Source organism: Taeniopygia guttata, chromosome 4A, assembly GCF_048771995.1.
Source record: "Taeniopygia guttata chromosome 4A, bTaeGut7.mat, whole genome shotgun sequence".
Classification (NCBI taxonomy): domain Eukaryota; kingdom Metazoa; phylum Chordata; class Aves; order Passeriformes; family Estrildidae; genus Taeniopygia; species Taeniopygia guttata.
The window spans coordinates 4446062-4468787 of record NC_133029.1 but is presented as its reverse complement, the minus strand read 5'-3'; the positions used below and the strand labels follow the sequence as shown (position 1 = coordinate 4468787).

At 42.2% G+C, this 22726-nt stretch overlaps 1 protein-coding gene and 1 long non-coding RNA gene across 28 annotated transcripts in view; one reads left to right on the top strand and one right to left on the bottom strand.

Annotated features, from left to right (window-relative positions):
- Positions 1 to 22726, bottom strand: part of LOC140684151 (uncharacterized) — an 80513-nt gene that overhangs the window by 10566 nt on the left and 47221 nt on the right. For 6 of the 27 annotated variants that reach the window (XM_072929039.1, XM_072929041.1, XM_072929050.1 and 3 more), the window contains 2 exons: positions 20484 to 20602; positions 2910 to 3049 (listed from right to left, as the gene is read on the bottom strand). In XM_072929039.1, coding sequence (XP_072785140.1) covers positions 2910 to 3049; positions 20484 to 20602 — 259 coding nt within the window. Of the gene's footprint in view, positions 1 to 209; positions 314 to 2909; positions 3050 to 4836; positions 4983 to 8586; positions 8761 to 10709; positions 12080 to 18779; positions 18869 to 20473; positions 20603 to 22726 lie in introns of those variants that run through there. The other 21 variants (XR_012055947.1, XR_012055948.1, XM_072929051.1 and 18 more) reach the window with 14 other exon arrangements.
- LOC140684152 (uncharacterized) lies at positions 313 to 13017 on the top strand. Its single transcript, XR_012055954.1, has 2 exons — positions 313 to 620; positions 1751 to 13017. It is a non-coding gene; the product is annotated as an uncharacterized lncRNA (long non-coding RNA).

Sequence of the window (22726 nt, the reverse complement as noted above, 5' to 3'; positions counted from 1 at the left end):
CTTTATACAGGAAATTATTCATAGAAATCACAATCTAAGCAGGGGAAATGCTAAATCCGAGAAGTAAATTAGTCATTTATAATATGCACTCAGATCTAGCCTGAGATGTGCTATTAACTCATTTTAAGCTGCAAAACTCCAGGAACAAGAGCCACATTTTCCATGTTGGGACTTGCAGAGTTAAATTTAAACCCATTAATGGTACTCACCAAGCACCAGTGCTCTGAGGTGGCCTCACTGAGCAAGGCAGAGCAAATTCCATTTATCCAAGGTTCTTCCTCCAGTGAGGAACAGTTATCAGGCCGCATGAAAGCTGAATTAAAAATCTCAACTTAAAATAGGGTGTGTAAAAAGTAGCAGGGAGTCCTTCCCTCCCTGGAGATCCCTGTTTTCCCAACAAGCAGGCGGATTGTAAGGAGCCATTGTCTATTATTTTCTGCTGGAAAATGACTTAGTTCCCATGTCTGCAGTGCTGCAGGGGACTCCAGCTTGGGGACACATCTCCAGCTGGCCCTGTGCAGGCACGGAGCCTCTCCCAGGGAACACAGGGAGCTCAGGGAGTTTCACTCCTTGGCATGGAAAAGGGGAAAGAACATTGCCTTTCCAGCATCAGCAGCCAGGTGAGTAGGAATGCCTTTACAGACATGGATTTTGGGGTGACTTCAATGACAGAAATTTGCTTACTGGGAACTCACGAAGCTGGGGGTGTCTCTGGGAAGAATGCAGAGGTGGGGAGGCCCTGGCACAGGTTACCCAGAGAAATTGTGGCTGCCCCATCCCTGGAAGTGTTCAAACCCCATCTGGCTGGGGTTTGGAACAACCTGATCTGGTGAAGGTCCCTGTCCACAGCAGGAGGGTTGGAGTGAGGTGATCTTTGAGGTCCCTTTTAACCCAAACCCTTTTGTGACTCTGTGATTTAGATTTTTGACTTGGGAGTGATGATTCTGATGTTGAAATGGCTGATAACATCAGGGTTTTTCCCCCCCATATCTGTTTGGTTACTAAAAATAGCACAGAATCATGCAATAGATAGTTTGGGTTGGAGGGCAGCTTAAGGATCACCTAATACCAGCATGCAGTGAGAATGTTCACAAAAAGAGCTGAGTTCTGCCCTATTATTATCTTCATAAAATATTTTTTATTTTCTAGAAATTGCAGAAGTTGATCCTTGCAATGCTTTACAAATAATGCATTTATCCATCATTTAAACCGTACATTATAATTTATAGGTTAGTTATTTTATTTTGGTGTCAATCAAAGTAGGAATCTGTATGAAAGAGCTTAGATTAGGAGAGAGATTTTTCATGGTAAGCTTTAATAAACTAACAATGACATTATAAGAGCTATCAAATAAAAACCTGCCATCTAATAATAAGCTTGTTCCTGTTTATTTAAATGTTCCACTTTGTGCTTGTTTGTAAAAAGTTAACCATTACAGCAAAGTTCAACCTGTGGAAATAGGTGAGTCTGTTTTGGCCAAAATCTGTAGCACTGAGCAGTGGAAAGGGGGTTGAAGATTTCAGCCCTTTTTATTGCAGAATAAAACCTCCTTCTGGAGATGAGAAAAAGGTTTTGCCCAAATAACTCCTGTATGAGGCAGGGTGAGGGTTATCCCTGTCCTAGCACAGCCCTGTGCAACCTGACCTTGAATGTTTCCAGGGATGGGGCATCCACCTCCTCCCCTGGCAGCCTGTGCCAGTGTTTTGTAAAGGAATTTCCTCCTAAATCTGTCTTGTCCTCACTCCACCAGGCTGGAAGCTCCAGTGGCTCCCAGAGATGGCCCTGCTGGGCAGCCACCTGCTCCCTTGCATTCCACAGACTAAAACACATTAAAAATTTATTCATCAAAGTTATCCTTGAGGAACCAGCTCTTCCAGCATCCTGAACCCCAAAACACACCCACATTCTCTGATGCCAGGGGAGCACGTTCATCCTGGCTGCTCCTCTCCCGTGTCTCCCAGCAGGGACAAAGCAGGATGCCCTGACTCCTGGGGGCTGCTCAAACACTCTGTGCCTGTGCCTGTGCCACGGAGGTTAAACCCTGACACTCCTGAGCACGTGGCAGAGCTCTGCCAGCTGCTGAGAAATGAGATTGCAACATGGGCCATGTTCAATCATGGATTTTGGACTTGTTACACCTTCTCCTGCTGTGACCCAACCAACCACAGCCATATGGAGTGGTGGGAGCACCAAGGTCAGCTTTGGCAGCAGCCCTGCCCGGAGCCCCTCCATAAATCACACACTAAACCCGTGTCTCTGGCCATCTGGAGGCTCCCAGCTGGACCACGAGCTCGGATCTTACACCTCTTGGCACTGCAGTGGTGGGCAGTGGCAGCACGGGATGCTGAATGCTGTCCGTGGGAATGGGATGTTCTCAGTGGGAATGGGATGTTCTCCAAAGGAATGGGATGTTCTCCAAAGGAATGGGATGTTCTCTGTGGGAATGGGATGCTCTCCACAGGAATGGGATGTTCTCCGTGGTAATGGGATATTCTCCAAAGCGATGGGATGTTCTCCGTGGGAATGGGATATTCTCTGTGGGAATGGGATATTCTCCAAAGGAATGGGATGTTCCCCGTGGGAATGGGATGTTTTCTGTGGGAATGGGATGTCCTCCCATGGGAATGGAATGTTCTCCATGGGAATGAGAATGTTCTCCCATGGGAATGGGATGTTCTCTCTCTGTGGGAACGGGATGTTCTCTATGGGGATAGGAACGTTCTCCCATGGGAATGGGATGTTTTCTGAGGATGTTCTCCACAGGAATGGGATGTTGTCCACAGGAATGGGATACTCTCCGTGGGAAAGGGATGCCCCCAGAGCAATGCAGGGAACCAGCCCAAATCACTCCAAGACCTAAACAAACTCTGCTCTTTCCACCACCCTGCAGAGGAATGAATTCACCTCACCTGCATTTCAATCCATTTCAGCATACAGGTGCCTGGAAAACAACATTTCTTCTTTTGAAGGAGAAAGTCCCTCTTAGTCCCACCTCTTCCACCTTCTTTCTGGTTTAGAGCAAATTGTTGTTGCTGGTGGTGCTGTTTTCCTGCAGAAAGGAGCAGGTTAACCTGTGTCATTTGGACATACCATTTGCCTTCTTCCCTCCAGATGGAAACTCTTTGCTTTTTGCTATCATTAAACACACAACTAAATCAAGATATGATCTGCTAACATATTCAAAATAATGTTTGGCCTGAATTTTTTTTCCACTTCAAACATCAATTTCATTTCATAATGAATACATGCTTCATCTCATAACATTTCATTTTTCATACATTTAGCAAAATTGCTTAACTGATATTTTTTCCCCCAAACAGCTTTATCCCTACATTAAAGACATGCAAATCAAAGACTTGCACTCTTATATAATGTGCAGAACTCCCTACTGTTGGTTCAATTGCTAAATTCTAAAATATTCATAATAACTATATTTTTTACAACATTAACTCAGTATTGTGATTCTTTTTTCAGTGAAAGATACACAAGCAGAATTTTACAGGTATCTCTGTGCAATGGTTTTTTGTTTTTATTCACTCCCCTCTCCAGAGGGGAGCCTCCCCAGCACCCACCACGTGCTCCACCTCCCGGGAGCGTTATCAGGAACGCCGGCAAGGCACATCCAGCCTCCCTTCCTAAGCCTAATGCCCTTTGCAATTCTTGTCTGAGCAGTTGTTAGCTGAAGACAAGACGACTTATTTCCATTCATTCCCCGCATAATCCACCTTATGAATTTCCACTTCACCTACCCGCACAGCCGAGGAGCCAGAAATACAAAATATTTCCTACTGTGTTTTAAACCCACATCCTCCTGGATACACGATAAGAGCTTAATAGCTTTGACACTGCACTGTTTTCATATTCATGCCTAAGTTATGGATACAGCAACAGATCAGCACTTCTTTGTGCTTGGCATTGGCTCTGCTTCACTGCCTTAAACTGTCTGAGTCAAGGCCACGTTTTAATGCCATAGAGCTCTATTCAAATACCAGTATGACCACATTTTAAAAGCCACCCTGTACCACTTCATTGCCGCAGATGTCCTTTACATCTGGCAAGGGCCGTTTCTCTGCGTGTCAACAGTAATTCAGTTTAACAGCTGTCTCTTTTGACAAGCTTAGTGTCAGACTCTAAAATGACAGGGTGACAGTTTTCCTTTTCTTTAACAGAACATAGTGAAAATTAACTGTTTGAATGCATGAGCACCAAACGCCTCCCGAATACAGTTTGGAGTCAAGGGAATGGGGTTGGGAATTGTTGGTATTAACAATCCGAACTGGAAACCTGTAGGGTCTGACAAATCCTGGCACTGCCCTGGAACTGAGATTTTTACCTGAAATCAAAGTGATCAGCAGCCAGAAAAACTTAAATTGGGTTGAAGTAGATGTTAGAGGGAAACCCTGGGAATTTGCACACTGGCAAATTTTCTTGAATTGCATAAAGACACAGGACAATATTTCATTTATTTAGTTAAAGTGCTTCTTAACACAGCAACTAAAGGTACCCCATGTACCTTTACATGTACTCAGTACATGTAAAAGTACTCAGCTTTCCAAAATTACTCCATACACACAAGTTTTCCACAAATTTCAGGCCTCCAAAAACACCTCAGCATAATTTCTGTAGAACTACAACTGTACCTGGAGTAATACTGTACGTCTTCATGACTGAAACCTTTAACAGCAAAACCAGCTTGTGGACAGTCATAAAGTGCTACCATGATTTATAAGCCACCAATAAATGCTACCAAGACACTGCTTTAATCTGGTTTAAGAGTGAGCTTTACAAGGCTGCTTGTATTTGGCCCACATAAAAGCAAATTAAAAATATATAAACCTCACATTATCTGTGTTTAAACCATGCACTGGTGGCAGTTGTACAATGGGTCACCTCCTTGTGTCTCTGTTCTCCAGGACTGAGCATTGAGGATGGAAGATGCCTCCCCAGTTCAGTTCTTGGCCAACCTCAGAGTGGCTGCAGTGACACTTGATTCCATCTCACACAATTTGTTTTTAAGAATTACAGAAGATTTTCTGTTGTTTGTTCCTGGGTAAGCAGGTACAGCCAAATCATAACAGAAAAAACAACAAAAACCCAACAGGTTGAAAGGATGCAAAAACAAGCATAATATTGAAGCTCCTTAAGTGATTGCTTTTGTTGGCTTAATGTTGCCATAAGAAAGAATTTTTTTTACCAAGGCGGCAGAACAGTGGCACGGGATGCTCAGAGAGGTGGAAGGTGCCCTGACCCTGAGAACATTCAAAGTTATCTTGGACAGGGCTCTAAGCAACGTGGTGTAGCTGAAGATGTCCCTGCTCATGACAGGGGGGTTGGACTGGATGGCATTGAGGAGTCCCTTCCACCCCAAACCATTCTCTTTATCATTCTCAATGATAAATATTTGTATATAATATCCATGACTACAACATGTGGTCACCTCATGATATTTAGAACAAATCACACACAAATACCTACAAATACCTCTAAAAGCCATGCTCATTTTTATCAGCTGGGACAGAGATTTCCCATTTCTCAGTCTCATAACACAGCCCAGCTCTTTTTTATTCCACCTTCTTAAACACAATTGGTCACAACCTGCAGAAGTCACTGATTGTCCACCACTCTGTATCCAGACCTTTCCTACAGCAAAACCTTGTCCCTGTGCCGCAAGGGTGGCACAGAGATGCTGACAGTGCCACCTCCCTCCCCACTCCTTCCTCACCCACACACCCTGTGCACTCATTTCCATATCCCAGGAATTCATACTTTCATAGCCAGAGGTGAGTCTCTGCAAAGGGAACACATTGCTGGGGTTTTATTAATATATCATGAAGCTCAGTTAGCTGCAAACACATATTTTTAGCACAACATCAGCCCCATGGGACGCGCAGGTCGCTGCCTTTGGAAGGGTGGGCTGTTATTAAAATTGCACTCCGAGCTCAGCTACACAAAACATAGAGCATCACTTTAAATACTTCATCTCCCTAAAACCTCTCACATGCCTGGAACACTAATAATTCTATAACTTAAGCTGAACAGAGTACTATTCAGCTGTAAATTTTATGGCTACCCTCTCCACCTCTTATGAAGTGTGAAAAGAGGCTTCATATCTGTCAGTCTTTGCTCAGAAATGACTTTCGCTGATTACTTAAACTTTCATTAAATAAGCTTTCCACAAGCTGTAAAAACAGAACACAGTAGGGAAAAAATTGGCTCTCCTTTAAAAGTGCTGTAAAGTCTCTTTTTGAATGAGTAATTAGAAATGTGTAAACTCATTTATGGATATGTGAGAAGCACACACAAAAAATTTGACATTCCATGGAAGTATTTCTGTGTGCTATCAAATTCCATTGTATTTCACAGAGACCCAAACTATACAGACCCAAAATACACATACATTAGTGGACATGGGTTATTTGCCAAGGAGGAATTTACATACAGTACAAGTAAAACATCCTCATTTAAATCTATGACAATGGATACTCACATTCTTAAAGAGAAATCACAGCTGTTTGTCTTTCCTCTCATATTTATACAGATTGCAAAGCTGTTGACAGAGCACGATTTGAGCTGGGCCTTTCCAACTGCTTACTGTTATTTTTATTGCCATTGTCAGCTATCTTTTCCATATCAAGATTAAGCTTAGATGAAGAGGTTCTGATATCCCAAACCCATACAGGAACACCCAGGTGGTCAGGCAGAGAGTGGCAGTGACAGAACCCACATCCTACTGCTGGTCCTCGTCCCCCTGAAAATCCCAAACCCTTTTAGTTAAACCAAGTTTCCATCTTCATTTCCCACACACAGACAAGCTGTCCATCCCCAAACCAGACTCTGCAGATGCTCTGCAGCTCCCTTATAACTTCAGTTTTTGGGGCCCTTTCCCTCTCTTAAAACTTGCATTATTTGTGCTGAAAACTTGCTTTGCCTCCGAGCGTCACGCTCGGCTCCGCAGCAGGGGGTGAGCATCTCATCTCATCTCATCTCATCTCATCTCAGCAGAAGGGAGAGACAGGCAGAGCTGAGGGTGATGGGTGGTGCCCCTGTGTGATTTCCCACCTCCCTGGGAGAGGGGACAGGCCATCCCGGGGCCAGGGAGCTGGAAAGCATCCCACCTCCAGGCTGGTAGGATGTTTGCTGGGGGATGTCCCGCTGGGCACACGTACTGCGCACTATAAATAGTAATGTCTTCCATGCTCCTCTCAACGGAGGAATCTGCAGGAGGGGAAATAGTCTCAAATCTGTGCCATTTTCAAGGCAAACAGAGCCAGCCTCATTCCCTCCTCGGCAGGGAAGCTGGAGGTAGGGGGTGCTCACCCCCAGTCCTGTGGAATTAGGGAAAGCAGGGCCTGGCTGATGACTCTGGGGGTGAAGAGCTGCCCCACCACCCACTGCCAACCTTTCCATCCCACTTTGTCCCACATTTTCCTTCCCCTCCATGGACAAGCTCAGCCCCTCTCCCATGAAGATGCTGGTCGCCCTGAAAGGTTTAGGGGGTGACATGAGGAGGTGGCATTAACTGCTTCCCCAAACATCCCTGCTGGAAGGGACTGCCAGATGCTGCTCCCCCTCTGAATCCCACGGATTTCCAGCATGGAAATGGTGCTGAGGAGAGCAAAGAGCACTGCAGTGCTCTCTGCCTAGAAGATATTAGCAAAATACCTCTCCCAGTAAAGATATTAGGTTTATTATTATTATTTTAATCCCCCAGAGTGATCTATACCCCACCTGCAAAGTCCAATAATCCTGTTGGTAGCAGAGCAATGCCCCTGCTCCTGCTTCCCACCACTGCTCCAAACCAATTCCCTGGCAAAGCACCCCCAGGCCCATTTTGGTGCCAAGTCTGTTATAAAACCAACCACAGTGCAAATGTTTTCAAGGAGAAGAACAAAAGTGTGAGAAAGGAAAAGGCTTCACACATCTTCAGCGTGGAGAATGTATTTAGTGCTCCCAGAACCTATTAGATGGGGTGATCCAGGCAATTTATTGTTTTGTCAATACCTTTTATTTTGATTTAATAACTTACAAACGCCACGGTCTATCTGTAGCGCAGCCTCAACTTTCTTTACACAGCCCCACTTAACTTCCAAACACTTTAACTTTCAGGTCAAATCTCTGTCATATTGATAAATGGGTCTATTTAAATTTTTATCACCGAAGAATTCTCCCTGGTGTGTTTTTCACTATCAGATTTCACGCCCAAAATAACAGGATACTTATTATTTTTTGTTATCCACCACACACACAAGAAGAGTCACTGCAGAAAGCCCAGATGTGGCAGGGAAACAGCTGTAATTTATCTGCAATAATCTCATTCCAACAGACATTTCATACGGAGGGTTGTACAATATTTGCAAGAATTTTGTGGAAAAAAAGCAGGGGAAAGTCCAATATGGGATATATTCACTAAATTCACTATGCTAACAAATAAACAGCTCAGAGTATTTCACCCTCCCAAGGCATTTCTGTGCACAATGTAAAGGCCCTGGACAAAGTTTAATCTGATTTGGTCATTGTTTCATTAAGCAAACAGAGAAAAATTGCTACAAAATGAACAAGTTTTTAAGTATTATTAGAAATAATCACCTGGTTTTCTTGCCAATAATCAGGACCAAAACTACAATCCTTATAGCCCTAAGTAGGCTACGGATGTGCTTAACCTCTCCTTTAAATGGCATTAAAAGCTGAATTCTGTGGCTACTGTAAAGATAATAAAAACAGATAATGAAGGAATAGAGAAGTGTTTAATGACAAGTCACAAAGAGTTCTACTGAAAGGAAAGCAAGAGCAAGAAAGGTTAAATAAACAGAAACCACAGTGCCTCCCATCTTTCTTACATTACCTTTCAATAACTCTAAGGGAAAATTTCCACTAGCCATGATTTGATTTCCCAGATCTGCCCATTAAATATTTACTTCTAACTATAAACTTATAGGAGATGCAAACAAAAACTAATTTGCATTATTAATGATGCAAGAAATGTGATGCTTAGTCCCTTAAGATTCATAATAAAGCAGGAAATGTTAGAGATTTACTTTCTTTTTCATTTTAAAAGGCAAGTTAAAATGATAAAACTTATTTAATTAACAGAGAGTCTATTTATGAATTAGTTGTTTCTGCCAGCAAGAATGTTTTTAAAAAAAAAAAACTGTCTGAAATGAGGCTGAGACTACAAAGAGTCCATTTTCAGCTTGGGAGTCTCAAGGGAAAAATCAAAGGGTTTCTTTCTTTCAACAGTTTGGGTGAGATGATATTTTGAGATGTTGACAGCTGCCAAACTGCAGAACCAGTGAAGAACTACCAAATTGAAGTAATTTTTATCTTTTTGAATTTTCCTCAATATTCAGCTTGACTTGCTTTAACAGCTCACGACTGAAATTTCTACTTGGTTAAAGGGTTTTTTCTCTTCCTTCAGCACTCATGTCGACTGCTCTGGGATAAAAATGAACTCTCTCTCTTCTAAAATCAACCATAAATAATAGAGAACCATTATTATTACTTCTAGTAGTGTTTCTCTTTTAGTAATTCATTAATTGGCATTCTTTTCTCCCTTATGTGCTCAGTGTGGAACCAAATTTCAGTGGTTCATCGTCTTTATCATCTCTATCCCACTGAATTTCCTCATTCTGTTTACTTACAAGATATTAGCAAAACAGAACTAATGGCCCCTAATAAACAGGGTAGAATTAAAAGTCAACATTTAAAACTTGTTTTCTCCTTTTCTGACAGAAGCTTTGTAAGATTCAAATCAGCCTTTAGTTAATACAATAATAGTAATAATGATAATAACAATAATTAATAATAACAATAAACAATGCTTTCCATGTGGTTCAGAGTGGTTTTAATTTTCCATTTTTTTGCTAATTCCTATTTCCATTGCTAGAGCCACCCCTCCTTTTCTAACCCTTTCATTTGTGCCAGGCCCATGACCAGGCTTGTGGTGGTTTCTCCTCTGCCTCAGACATCTGCCCCGTGTTTCCTCTTCAAACCTCCTCCCCCAGATAATCAACCTGTGCTTGTCTTCAGCACACATTCATTGACCAAACTGAAGTGGAACAAACCCCTTCCTCTCATTGTTCAAGGTTTCAGCCTCAGCCGCAACCTCTGCTTCAGCCTCCTCACCTGCTTCTGCCTTCTTCTCTCTGTCACCTCTGTGTCCTGAAGAAAAGCACTTTCATCTTCCTCCAAGCCACCTTTTCTTTCTAAACTTGTCCTTAAGGTGTCCCTCTGTCCCCTGTCACCTCCTGGGCACCTTTCCTTGGCAGGACTGGGGTGGCCTCAGCTCATTTCAGTTTGTTCCCACCAAAACCAGCTGAGGCAACCCCAGCCTGAGCAAGGAGCAAGTCCAGAGCCGTGTCCCAGGAGGGGAAGGGCAGAGCCTCTGGCACTGCTTCAGCACACCCAGTTCCTGATCTATTTTGCCTTTCCTGCACCAAGCATGAATGAGCATCATTTGTGCCTGATCCCCACTCAGGGACAGAGGAATTTCCGGAATCCTGCAGCCAACCAAGCCCTGCTCTGCCTCCTGACATCTGAGGCAAATATTAATTGGAAATATCAAGAGTGACTGCTGCTGGCACTAACGCCTCAGAATTTGGATTGACTGAACTTTGGATTAACTTTCTTATAAGAAAAACCCCCAGATTTATATTTAGTTTCAAAATATTTCAAGAATAGAGGTTCAAGTATTGAGTACTGCAGGCGTCAGATAGCTTTAAAAAGGGGTTTTTATTAATTATCATAAAAGCTTAATGTCCAGCAAATGTAGTGGTGTGAGAGAGAATTACATCCCCAGCTGTACCACAGACCTGTTCCCATCAATGGCCTAAGGACTAATTTACAATTACATGAAGAATTAGAATGGATTTCTTTAATTTATTTTTTTTTTACATTTTTTAGTGCAAAAGGCAGCACATAACTTCTTTGGGAGAGCTCCTATCAACACTAAAGAAAAACATTCTCCCCTTCCCAGGAGCCCTTCCCACACCATTCTGCTCCTAAATTGTTGAGACACAATACACAAAGTCTTCCTTAACTCGGAAAATAAGAAAGACATAAATACAAAGATTGCTAATGCAATGCTTTTAGGGTTAATAAACCACATGAAGACTCTCCAAATGATGTCTCTAACTCAGCAAACACAGATCCAACTGGGCAGCCCACACAAGCCAGGTGGGCTTGTGAACCCAGGGGTGAGCCCAGCCTTGACGGAGGCTCATTAATTAATTTGGTGAATATCCTCAGAGGATGGTCCTTCTTTACACAGACTCAAAGCAGAGCAGTGCCTGCATCTCCCCAGGGCCAGGAGAAGCTCCCCATGGCCAGCAGCAGCACAGACCACCACTGGATCCCAACATTCCACATCCACAGGAATCCAAGTTTTGTTCACTGCCCCTTCATCCCCGCCCTGCTCTGAACATTTCCATTTGAAATCAGGATCTGTCACTCCTCCAAACCTGGTATTTTTCTTTTCTGTCTGAACCTGAATGGAAAAATCCTGAATCCCTGGGTGCCTGACATCAAAGTGGCATAGAAGGGAGCTACTGGGATGGTGTTGTGGCATTAATGCTGCACTAGAAAGGAAGAGCAGATGGGCAGCAAGGAAGCAAATCCTGTTGAAATATGATTAAGTGACACTGAAGATAAGGAAAACCATGAAAACTAAAGGGCAGGTAAGGAGATTTTAAGTGCAATATAAAAGGGGATTTGTGGCACGTGTAATTCTTCCTTTAAATGTTTATTAAACACAGATTTTTTTCTGTCTCTCAGTTATAGCTACAGAACATTTTGTTTCTCTCTGTGCTGTCTACAGGGATTAGCCAAAGCTGAAGGTTCTTGGTGCTTTTGTATCTACTGGATGTTTGTTTTATTTTCTCTCACAAAATACATTTCCAATTACAGATGAAAACAGGAGGCAGAAAGGGAAGAATGTGCCACAAAGTATCTCTCGGATTCCCAGAAAAAAAGCTGATGATTTCTTGGAAGATGATGGCTTCACTTCAATCATGCTCCAAATCAAGATTTATCTATCTCCATCTTTGTCCAGGCAAATCTAGTTGCTGATCATCCTGTTTCTTACCTGTTGTTTGCCAAATTAGAAAGTCTCTTGTAAGTATTATGGGATGGAGAACACTGGTTTTTGGGTTTTTTTCAATCTATTTTTAAATTATTTGTGATGATGCAATCAGTCACACCTTTCAATAAATTACTAATCGTGGGTGAATCCTTGTTCTCAGCACCAACAGAAATAGGTTTTGTTCTCACACCCCTGTACATGCCCATGGCCACCAACCCCAGCCCTCGCTGTGCCAATTTTCCTGGGAGCTCATTTTCAGCCCTAAGGGACCCAGAGCCTCCAGCCCTCCTGCTTCCCAGTGGGACAGCCTGCTCCAGAGGTGGCCTTTCATCACATGGAGCTGCTTCAGCTCAGCATCTCTAAGTTTTCTTCTGCCTCCCAGAGAAGATTTAATTGAGCTTTTAATTCAACTGGATCCCTGGTGGAAGGGGAAGACAGGAAAGGAGCAAGCACAGGATGGAAGGATGGATGGAAGGGAAAAAAACCTCATGCCTTTTTTTGGCCAATCCTATGTATTCTCCTGTACTTTTCCACAACCATAAATCCAATGGGCTCTTTCGATCCCCTCTCTGAGCTGTGCTCTAGCACAAACTTGGGACGAAGAGGAACAGGGAAAGGCAGGTGAGTGCAGATCCAGCACTTGGGAAGAGGAGGCCTCCCCACCAACCCTGCCAAACCAACACTGCACTGAGATAAATATGCACCATTCCTTGCACACAAAATCTGCATTTCTTTTTTATTTGCATTGGAAATCCTGGCTCAAACATGTGGCTGGGATTGGAGTGGTGTGTGTTCATCTCGTATTGCTTGTGGCCAGTTAGAAAAATCACATAATCTACAGCAGGTTTAAAACATAATTTAAACCTGCCAAGTCTCATAACTTCCAAGAAGGCAAATTTACTATTAAAAAAATGGTTTCCACTTACTTGATTTTATATTCAGATCTCTGGCACATGGGCCTGCCACCAAAGAAGCCTTTTATGCAAGCACATAATCAACGGAAGCCTTCATTTTCACTGTGGTTGCATTTAACGTGATAATGAATATTCCAGTGTCAGCTCTGGGTAAACGGATGGGGTTTCACCTCAGATCCCCTCCTCTCAATATCTCACGCAGGCACACGCTTGCTGAGTGGTAAATAATTCAGCAGCACCAGCAGAAGGACACCTGAGATGCGTTCCTGAGGCGGGCGGATCCGCCGCGCTCGTGTCCTGCCCCGTGTTCCTGCTCTTGTAAACAGCAGCATGGAAAAGCTTTATTACCTATTTATAGCTGGCCCTTGCAAAGGAGAACTCCTGGAAAAATGCATGGCTCCAGCCAGCTGCCTGTGGAAGGATCTCCCTTGGGTGGCCCATGGGCACTGGGAAGGTCCGTGGGCCCAGCACACAGCTCTGGGCAGGGAAGTTTGGTGGTGCATCCCAGACCAGTGCCACAGCCTTGAGGAATGCACATTCCCTAATTAGAAACATTTTATTTTTATTGTCATTTGCAGAGCTACAGCTGATATTTCACATTCATTTGAGAGTGTCTCTGCAGTTTGCAAACATTTACCCACCCCATACGAGGCAAATCCTTTCATGCTCATTTTCCAGACACGGAATATGATGAAATTAATGTTGCTGTGAAATGCTTCCCTTCCAGATTCCCCAGCTTGTCCCCAGATCTAACCCTTATTACTCAGCCAGGCCTGCCTGGGGAGCAGCTTTCCAACATAGTTGTTAGGGATCTGCTCTTTCTTTGGGCTTTCACCTATTTCCCAGTCATTGGCTGATGTTTTTCCTCTCCTTTTTGCCAGTTTCAAGTTTCCACTCCGACACCAAATGCTTCCCTCCTTTCCTACTGCTGTTAACACGAGGCAGATCAAACAAACACAAAAGTGTTTTCTCAAAAAATAATCATTAAGCTTATCGTGGAGTTTGGTTCCAGTGACAGCTGAATATTTGTTTCATTAATAAGTCATTTGCAATTAATTCCCAGAGTAATTTCTAAAAGAACATTGTGATGTTTCCATGGTTTTAAAGTGGCAAAACACCAGTCATTCTTTGACAAAATTTCAGTGCAATGTGCTCAAAGGCATCCACTGGAAAAACCCAGCCTCTGATGAGGAGTGCCCTGTGATGTGGGAATGTGGCTGCCATTAGTGGTGAGGCACCTCTCACAACATGCAAATACCTGCAGAATTCAAGGCTTGAATTTCAGGTGCATGGGTGCTCCTGCTGCTCCATTCACATAATTAGTAATGAAATTACTATTAATTTCTGTTATATAGTAACTATATAGCTATTACATAGTTATAACTATTATAATTATAACTATTATCATAGTTAAGGGCTTTTCTTCCATTTAAGGCTCATAAACAATTTCCCTATGCTGGAAACATAACAAAATCTCCAATACAAATGGTTCAATGTCTCTCTTTTCAATCAAAAGGCTGGACGAAGAAATAATTTTTATCCTGCCTTCTGAAGCTGAAGATGCTCCAGCTCACAAAGGTTCCTGAGGTTCTAAAATCAAACCAGGATGAGCATCTCTCCTTGGAGATCCAAGGGGCTCCATCCTCAACCTACCAAAGTCACCTTCTGCTGGGGATGGGATAGGCACCTTTTGCATTGATGTTTCATTAAGAATTAAACAACAATTTATCCTCCTTCACAGTGCTCTTTCTAACCTCATGAGCTGGCACGATTTGGGAATAAATAGCACAAGAAAGTGTCTCTAATCCTGGGCATCAGCTCCACTTTCACTCTAAATCCCAAGCCCTGACACGTGGCCAGCAAAGATGAAGGACATTCCTAAGCCGTAGAAACAATTACAATTGTTGTCATCTCACCTTGTCAATAACCTTCCCCCAAAATTACAGGTTAGAGAGGTGTCTGTAACCATTAACAGCCTGGAGGAGAAGCACATTACCAAAGCAACAAACCTCTAATCAACAGAGTGGGAGCAGTGCAGAAGAGAAAAATAAGTCCTTAACGAGCCAGTTGCAATAATTGGTTTTTTTTTAAAAATAAAGATCTTGCTTGGTACATATAGTTACCACCCTACACTGGCAAAATTGACATGTTAGAAAAAGTGAACATCATAAATTTCTGCCTACTTGGGAATGTAATTTGCTGGAATTACAGTTTTAGAGGGAAGTGCTTGCAGGTTTTCATATTCAGCAGCAAGAGGACTAAATCTGTCCATAAACTGACACAGCTCGGAAGCGACATAGAGAACTGGCAAAAAAATACCCAAATATTTGGTTTGCAATCAAAAATTAAGACAAAATATTTTTAAAATTTAAAAATGCCCATTCTCAACATCCTAATGGAGATGAACAAATAAACTTGGGGTCTGGAAAGCAAAGTTCTAGAACCACCCACAAAAATCTTGAAGTGGAAAAGTTTTTAATTTGTCATGAAAATCAGGTTAAAATGAATCTTTTAAATGTTATTGCAATGCTATAACCTATGGAATAAAAAATTAATAAAGTTGGATAAGAGAATCTATAAAAAATCCCATAAGAAAAAATGGAAACAATCAATTTTGCACCTTTCATCAATACCCCAAGAGTTGCTACACAACTATTTCTATATTTATAAGATGTGACTTTGCCTTGAATGAAATTTGCAATCTATTAACTTGATCCAGTTTTCACTGAAGGAAATGAAAAGATTACCATTGACTCCAGTGAAAGCTGGATTAGACTCTGTTCACATTCACAGTGGGGAGGAAAAAAAAACCCTTAATGATTATTTATGCCAGAAATTCCAGTGTAAAAAGCAAAACTGGTGCAAATGCATTGAAGAACTTGAAGAGAAAAATGAGCACAGTTGATATAAAATATAATTCCACTAAAAAGTAGATTACTAATTGCTCTGAATGCACTTATAGAGAAGCTATAGATGTAATTAAATAGCACAAATATACTTTGAAATCCAATTATAGCAATGGAGCAATGATTGCACAGTTGCATGAAGAGTTAAAATAAAATATGATAGCAGATAAATGGGTATATTAGAAAGGCATTATTAGATTTCCTTGCATTTATCCACCACTGAGTGCCACCAACCCTTCAAGCCGGGGACAAATAGGAGAAAACAGATAGAGGAGAGAGATTGAGTTCTCCTGCTAAATATAGACAGCAACAACTGAGATATTTCTACTAAAAAAGATAAAAGGAGAGATACCAGCTACCAACACATGACATACAACAAATCAAAATCCTGAGTCTTATTCACAGTCCTGCTGTGCCATCAGAATTGTCAACTTTTGTAAACACCAAACCATAAAAGGAGTAAAATTCGAAAAGGATTTACTGCAGGAAGTTGAAAAATCTCCAAGAAAACACAATATACCAATAAAGAGCCAATTATTACACCATCAATATTCAGCAGTGGACTATCAGGGCAAAGCTATGCAGATTCCATTAGGAAAAAATACAGCCATGCCTATCCTTTGGCAGGAGAACATTACTTAGAGATGGGAAAAGGGACCTGCACTATATTTGTGGGTTTAAATAATAATTTGATACTTTACCCATTATGTTGAGGAATTAAAATTAAGAGGAAACAAATGCATGTCCCTTTCTGATTTAAAATGAAGTCAGTTCTTGCTCTGCTTTCTCTTGTCCTTGGAATTCACATTACCTTAAAATATACGGATATTTATGGTTTGTAAAAGGTATTTATAGAATATTCAAGGTTTGCCAGCTTTTAAAATCCAAGAGAAGTATTCACCAATTGCCAGTAACTTGCTCATCCCTCTTACAACCTTACCTGGTTTTAAATTGAAACATAAACCAGGAACAACTTGCAAGAGGTTTTTGTGACAATTCCTCTCTGTGGGAGTTTCCCCATTAAAAAACACCTGCAATCAGCCCTATTTCCTAGTTTACCCCCATTTTGCAGTCACAGGGCTCATAAGGGGTTTTATTTTGTGAAGTCACACAGACTGTGTCTGCCCCTTCCCTGGTACGAGTTGGGCTATTGGCTTAATCAAAGAGAGGGGAAAAAAGAATGAAAATAACCCCTAAAATAGTCTCTTATTCTGCTTTTGCTGCAACACTACAAACAGAAACATGCACATGCTCAGCTCTGCCTTGGCTAAGCAAATCTCATAAATGTCTGAATTTCCCATTATGGCCATGATTTCTAGAGGGAGATGAAATCTTTACCTCTCTCTAAATTGATGGGAGTCTCCCTCCTCCCTTCAGATGCCAGAATATGGAAGTAGAAAACTCTCCCTCTGAAGGCTGTATTTTATAATACTCTGATGAGATGCCTTTTGATTTAGGGTTGGCATGAAGGAAGAAAAAAATCCCGTGTAGTCTGCCAGCTCATCTAACCCAACTTTAATCACTTACTGTGTAGACAGCTATATCTGAGCCACTCATCTAAAATCCCTTTAAAGTCAATGGTGAGAAATAGATGTTTTTAGGATGCAATTAATTGATTGGAAGGAAGAGGGATCTATCACATATGGAAAAGAATTATGGCCCGAAGGGTTCTGCTTTTCCTCATTTGCTTTAGAGAAGTTCACACGTCTGCATTTGAACAGTCACCCAGGACAGGTGAGAAGAATATCTCCAACCACTATTAACAAATCTCTCTTGGTGTTTTTTTAATCTGTTTTCCTGTTCTCTTCCCTTCTGTTCCTACACCCAGTCTCTCCTGAGATACCTGTTCCATTTTTTTGCATTACAAGCCCATTAACCCCTCAAAGAAATGGGTTCATCCATCTGATGCTAATGAAAATTTTTGGATCGCACACTAGGGCCAGAAGAACTGATCCATCAGGTTTGAAAAAGACACTAATGGTTATTTTCAATGTCAATTGTCACAGAAATATTCAGAATAAGACAAATAACAAAAATCTTCCTCCAGCTGTGCCAGTCCCCCAAGGGCCCTCCAACTCCTAGGACTGTGGGTGGCCACCACTAAAATATACCAAAAGATTATGGTGGATACAGAGAGTGCAAGGAGCTGAGGTGAGGATTTTCATGGAGACAAAGAAAAATATTCCCCCTCAAGATGATGTGGCACATCTATCACCTTGAACACACAACAGACCCCTGGAGGAAGCAAAATTAATAATAATAATAAATTTCCCTTCATCAAGCAAGACCCAAAAAAGCCAACTTGAAACATGTTCTGCCAGACTTGAATATTGTGGAGCCCCCCAGAACCTTCCTTTTGCTGCTCTACCACCCAAAGCACAACCCTGCTCTGCAATTCTGCTCTGCTCTGACAAGCTGGTGAACCACAGCCCATTTCCTCTCACCCACCAAAGAGCACCATTGTGCTGCAGGTCTTTGAGGAATCTGCTGCTCACTCTGACATAAGGGAGTAAGTTTTGTTTCATGTTTCCCTCATTCTGGGCATTCATCTTCAAAGTGCCTCAAACACAACCGGGGAGCCTCAGAAGCCTATCAGGGGCAATTCAAAGAGCTTTGCACAGAGCAGGAGGGGGCTCCAGTTCAAAGCTGCAGCTTTGCATCCGCCAGAGAGGAGCAGATTCAAACCCAAAGAGGTCACTTCACCTACCTGTAGTGGGATCTCATATTCAGAAGACTCTGACTAAAAATAAGGGATATTTAGGCAGTGTGATAACTGAAGCCCTTGAGGCGATGCACTTTCTCTCTCCCTCACACACAGAGCAATGTCTCCTTCAGAGAAAACCTCCAAACTCTGGGAGACATAATGGCCTCCAAAAAACTTACTCACGGATTAGCTCCAGCTCTCAGATCCTCCTGGTTTCTGTACAAAACTTTCCAAAGAGCTGGACCACCAAAGGCCCCTGTTCCTGTGCCTGAAACAAGGAAACTACAATAAACACTTGTTCAGTACAGCAAGGAGTAGGAAAAACACTGATTTCTTTCAATTTCTCAATTTAATGCAATAGAGAGGGAATATTTTGCTTGGTTCAGAAGTTACCATGATCAGAGCTGGAAGCCCCTGGATAACATAAGGGCTCTGCTTGGATGGGCACTGTCTAAACACAGAATAATTCAGAGCTGCTTGCCTCAGAATTTATTATTTTCACAAGAAACCCAGAAAATAAGAAAATACTGTTGTCTGAAATTAATACACGGAGACCTGAGACAAGAGAAGATGCAGATTCAGGTACAGATGTTTAATATCATTGATAAGGGTAAGAAAAATCAGAAAAGGATTAAGAGAAAGAGAAGCATAATGGTTTTATGGATTATCTGCAGAGTCTTTTTATCAGGCACTTGGTATTTTTAAAAACAATTTCTATTAAATCACTGTAACACCTGATTTTATGAGATGTAGCAGCTCTGCATCTGCAAGGGAATCTCCTATTTGCTACTGGGAGAGGGCAGTGCCATCGCTGGGATTTAACCCCGCTGTCCTGAGTTAGCAGGGTCTCTCTCCCTGCTCCCACTGCCAACACGCACCGCGTGTGGCCACATCCTCCTCTTCCACACCACAGCCACAAATGCCACCTCTGCACAGTTTCTCCCACCTGTAACAGTTCTTCAGTTTTTGTTGTCTCCAAGGACTTTTTCCCCCTTTTTTTAAATACTGTGTTAAAATGCACATCATCCTGCACTGCTTTCTCAGCCTCCTCTTCTTCACACTGTATTTTTATTAAAAGCTGTAAAGACTTTGGGACAGCCTGTGCCTGAATGGCATTTCACAGATACACTTGCATTACTCCCCACACCAACTTTTTCTTTTTTATTAGTAGTCTCTGGTTTGGGGTTTTTTTTTATTATTTTATTTTAACTTCAATTTCAACATCCCCTCCATTGCCATGCTTCATTTTGCTGCAGTGCTGACTGTGGTGTTTCAGGTTCACTGTGCTCCCTCCACGTTTGGGTTATAACAGCAGGCCAAGATGGATCATAAACTTTATGTCTGATACTGCTTCTCACGTAACATTTGTGGGGTTTTTCACATTTTTCTATTTACAAATGGATTATTCCTTTAGAGCATCTGATCAGGTATTCTGGGATCTGTGAGATAAGGCTAAAATTTAATTTAAGTGCCAAATTATTCCTGCGCTGTGCATAGCCAGGTACAGCCCAGTTTGGACAAGGCATCTCTCCAGAAGAGCTGAGCATTTTGAGGCCCTTTCACACTGTAAGGAACACACTCTGTGCTGAAACCTGCTCCCAGAGGGTTTTCTAGCTTGCTGTTGCACTGTGTTCCCTTTTGTCCATGTTTTATCCTCACTCCCATTGCTCTTGTGCTGACCTCACCTGGAGCAAGGAGGCTGCAAGACCTCCGCGGCTCTTTGCTGAAAGAGCAATTGATTTATGCCCTGAATGTTTCCCAGGTTGTAAAACAGCAAAAAAGGTACAAATGAAGAACCTCACACTATTTTTCTTCCTGCTGTGTGCAATCGAGCCAGAGAGTCTCCCTTACTCCCAAAGAAACTGCAAATTACCTCAGCATACCTGAGCCACCAGCAGCAGCATGACATTGGGAATATTTTCCCCCACTTGTTCTCCTGCTGAGCTCCTCCACAGGTCTGGAATGTGCCTGCTTCCATAATGCCTGGTTGGAAACAAAAATCCTGCATGTGAATGAAGCACTAAACATTTGCCACCAAAATATGTGAATAATTTTTAAAGAACTTCAGACATTGTGGAGTTGACCCCATCTATCTGTGGAGTCTGAAAGGGAAATGGATTTAACACAGCCAAGAAATAATCACAGAAAAGCATTTTGGATTCAGCCAAGGATGAAGTAAGGTAGTCTGTTTTCTTCAAAGCAAGCTGAGGCCACTGCTCACTACATTCAAATACATCAATTACACAGAGCTTTAATGGAAAAGGATTAAAAAGTACAAAGGTAAAACAAACAGCATCACTGCAGTGTCCAGGAGGATGAAACAGCTTCCTTCTGTGGTGGGTATGATTACAGAATTGCTAAAAAAGAAAGGGAGGAGAAATGGAAAAAAGGTTTTGTGTACCTTGACCAGAATTGCTGTGACAGTGACAAGCCCAGGACACTGCAGCATCTGCACTGTGGAATTCAGTCCCTATGGCCCCAGTCTCACTGCCAGTGCTCAGATCTGCACTCCAGTTCTGTATTTCCTCTTTTCTAGCCAGGGAAGTACATTATTTCATCAGTGCAAAGCTTTAGAAAGTGTTATTTTTCCTTAAGTCTCCTCAAATGGTGTCTGTACTGTCCCAGGTCATTGCAAACTGTTTCCTCCAATCTACTTCTATCCACATTCTCATTTCCAAGACCTGTGCCATTCAGCTCCATCTTCCTTAAAAGTTTGGTATTGAGTTTTTCATATGCCTAATTTGGGCTTAATTTGAGCCTGGGGTAAATCGTTACAACTCAGATGGAGTCAATAGGAGCACAGTGACTTACATCAGCTTTGTGTCAGTAAATACTGACAAGATTGATCTCAAACTTTTTCAGAACAAAAGATTTCTGAAGATGGATTAAACAACATAAATGCTGAGCTGTTTTGCCAGACTGCAAATGGCATAACACAAGCTTTGTGTGACATCTCTGAATTATCCCTTCGTGGTAATGTTGACATTACATGGTATTGACTCACGGAAGAAGCTTAAATACCCTTTTAAGTTTTCAAGACTCTTTGACAAAGCACTATTTCATTAACAAAATGTTAATGGAATCCAAGAAGCCTCCAGAAGAGCCTGCTGGCTGGCCAGGGGATGTGGCAGCACAGAGCAAAGCAATCCTGATTTTCAGACAAAGGAAAGGAAGCCTTTCACGCAGGGCACTCTGTGGCTGAGGGAGGAAGACCTGAGGGCACTTCCACAGCCCTTCACTGAAGGACTACCACACCTTCTGCTGGAGAAGGTCAAAATAGCACAAATGCATCACACAGAGTGAGCTGGCAAAGACAGCAGGGTTGGCATCAGCTTGGAGAAAAAGCTTCTTTCTGGGAAAAGGAGAAAGGTCTGGAGAACATTGCCAGGGGGTCACCTGCTCTGGGGTCACCTCTGGGAACAGGGCATTTATGTGCCCACAGCTGAAACTGCTGGCTCTAAGGGTCCTGCTCATCACAGAACCAATTAGGTTGGAAAGGGCCTCTAAGACCACCAAGTCCATCTGTTGATGACACAGTGGCTCTCAAATAACTACAGGGTTTATATTTTATGGATTTATTATGCTCAGGACAGAGCCATGCTCCCAACACTGACCTCCATAGAGAAACTCTTTGTAAGTCAAAGGAAAGGTAACAGACCTTCTAAAGAGTGAAGTTTTCCCCCACACTGAGTACTCAGATTTTCAAACTTGAACTTTTCCACCATGTTTTAGGTCTGGACTTGCTTTATGTAATAAGGCAACTCATAATCCAGAAAGATTGGAAGGGATGGGCAGAGAAACACTAAATCTCTGTCCACTTGACATCATTTTGCACACCAGCAGCACATTTCCTCCCAGTAGTTCATTTTTTCTGCTCCATGGATTCACATAAAGCAACAAGTGCAAGAGAATAATGTAAAAAAAACCAAAAAACATTAAAAGTTCAGTGCATAAATGCAATACTTGACTGAGGCACTTAAGAGCCACCTTGCTGCCTGAAACCACTTCTTTTTAATTGTCTACATTTCAAGTTGATAAAATTCACAGTAGTAAAGATAACTTTGCCTGACTTCCAGTAGAAGCTATGATGAGGAGTTGATGGGAAGCAGGGAGGGGAGGGAGGTCT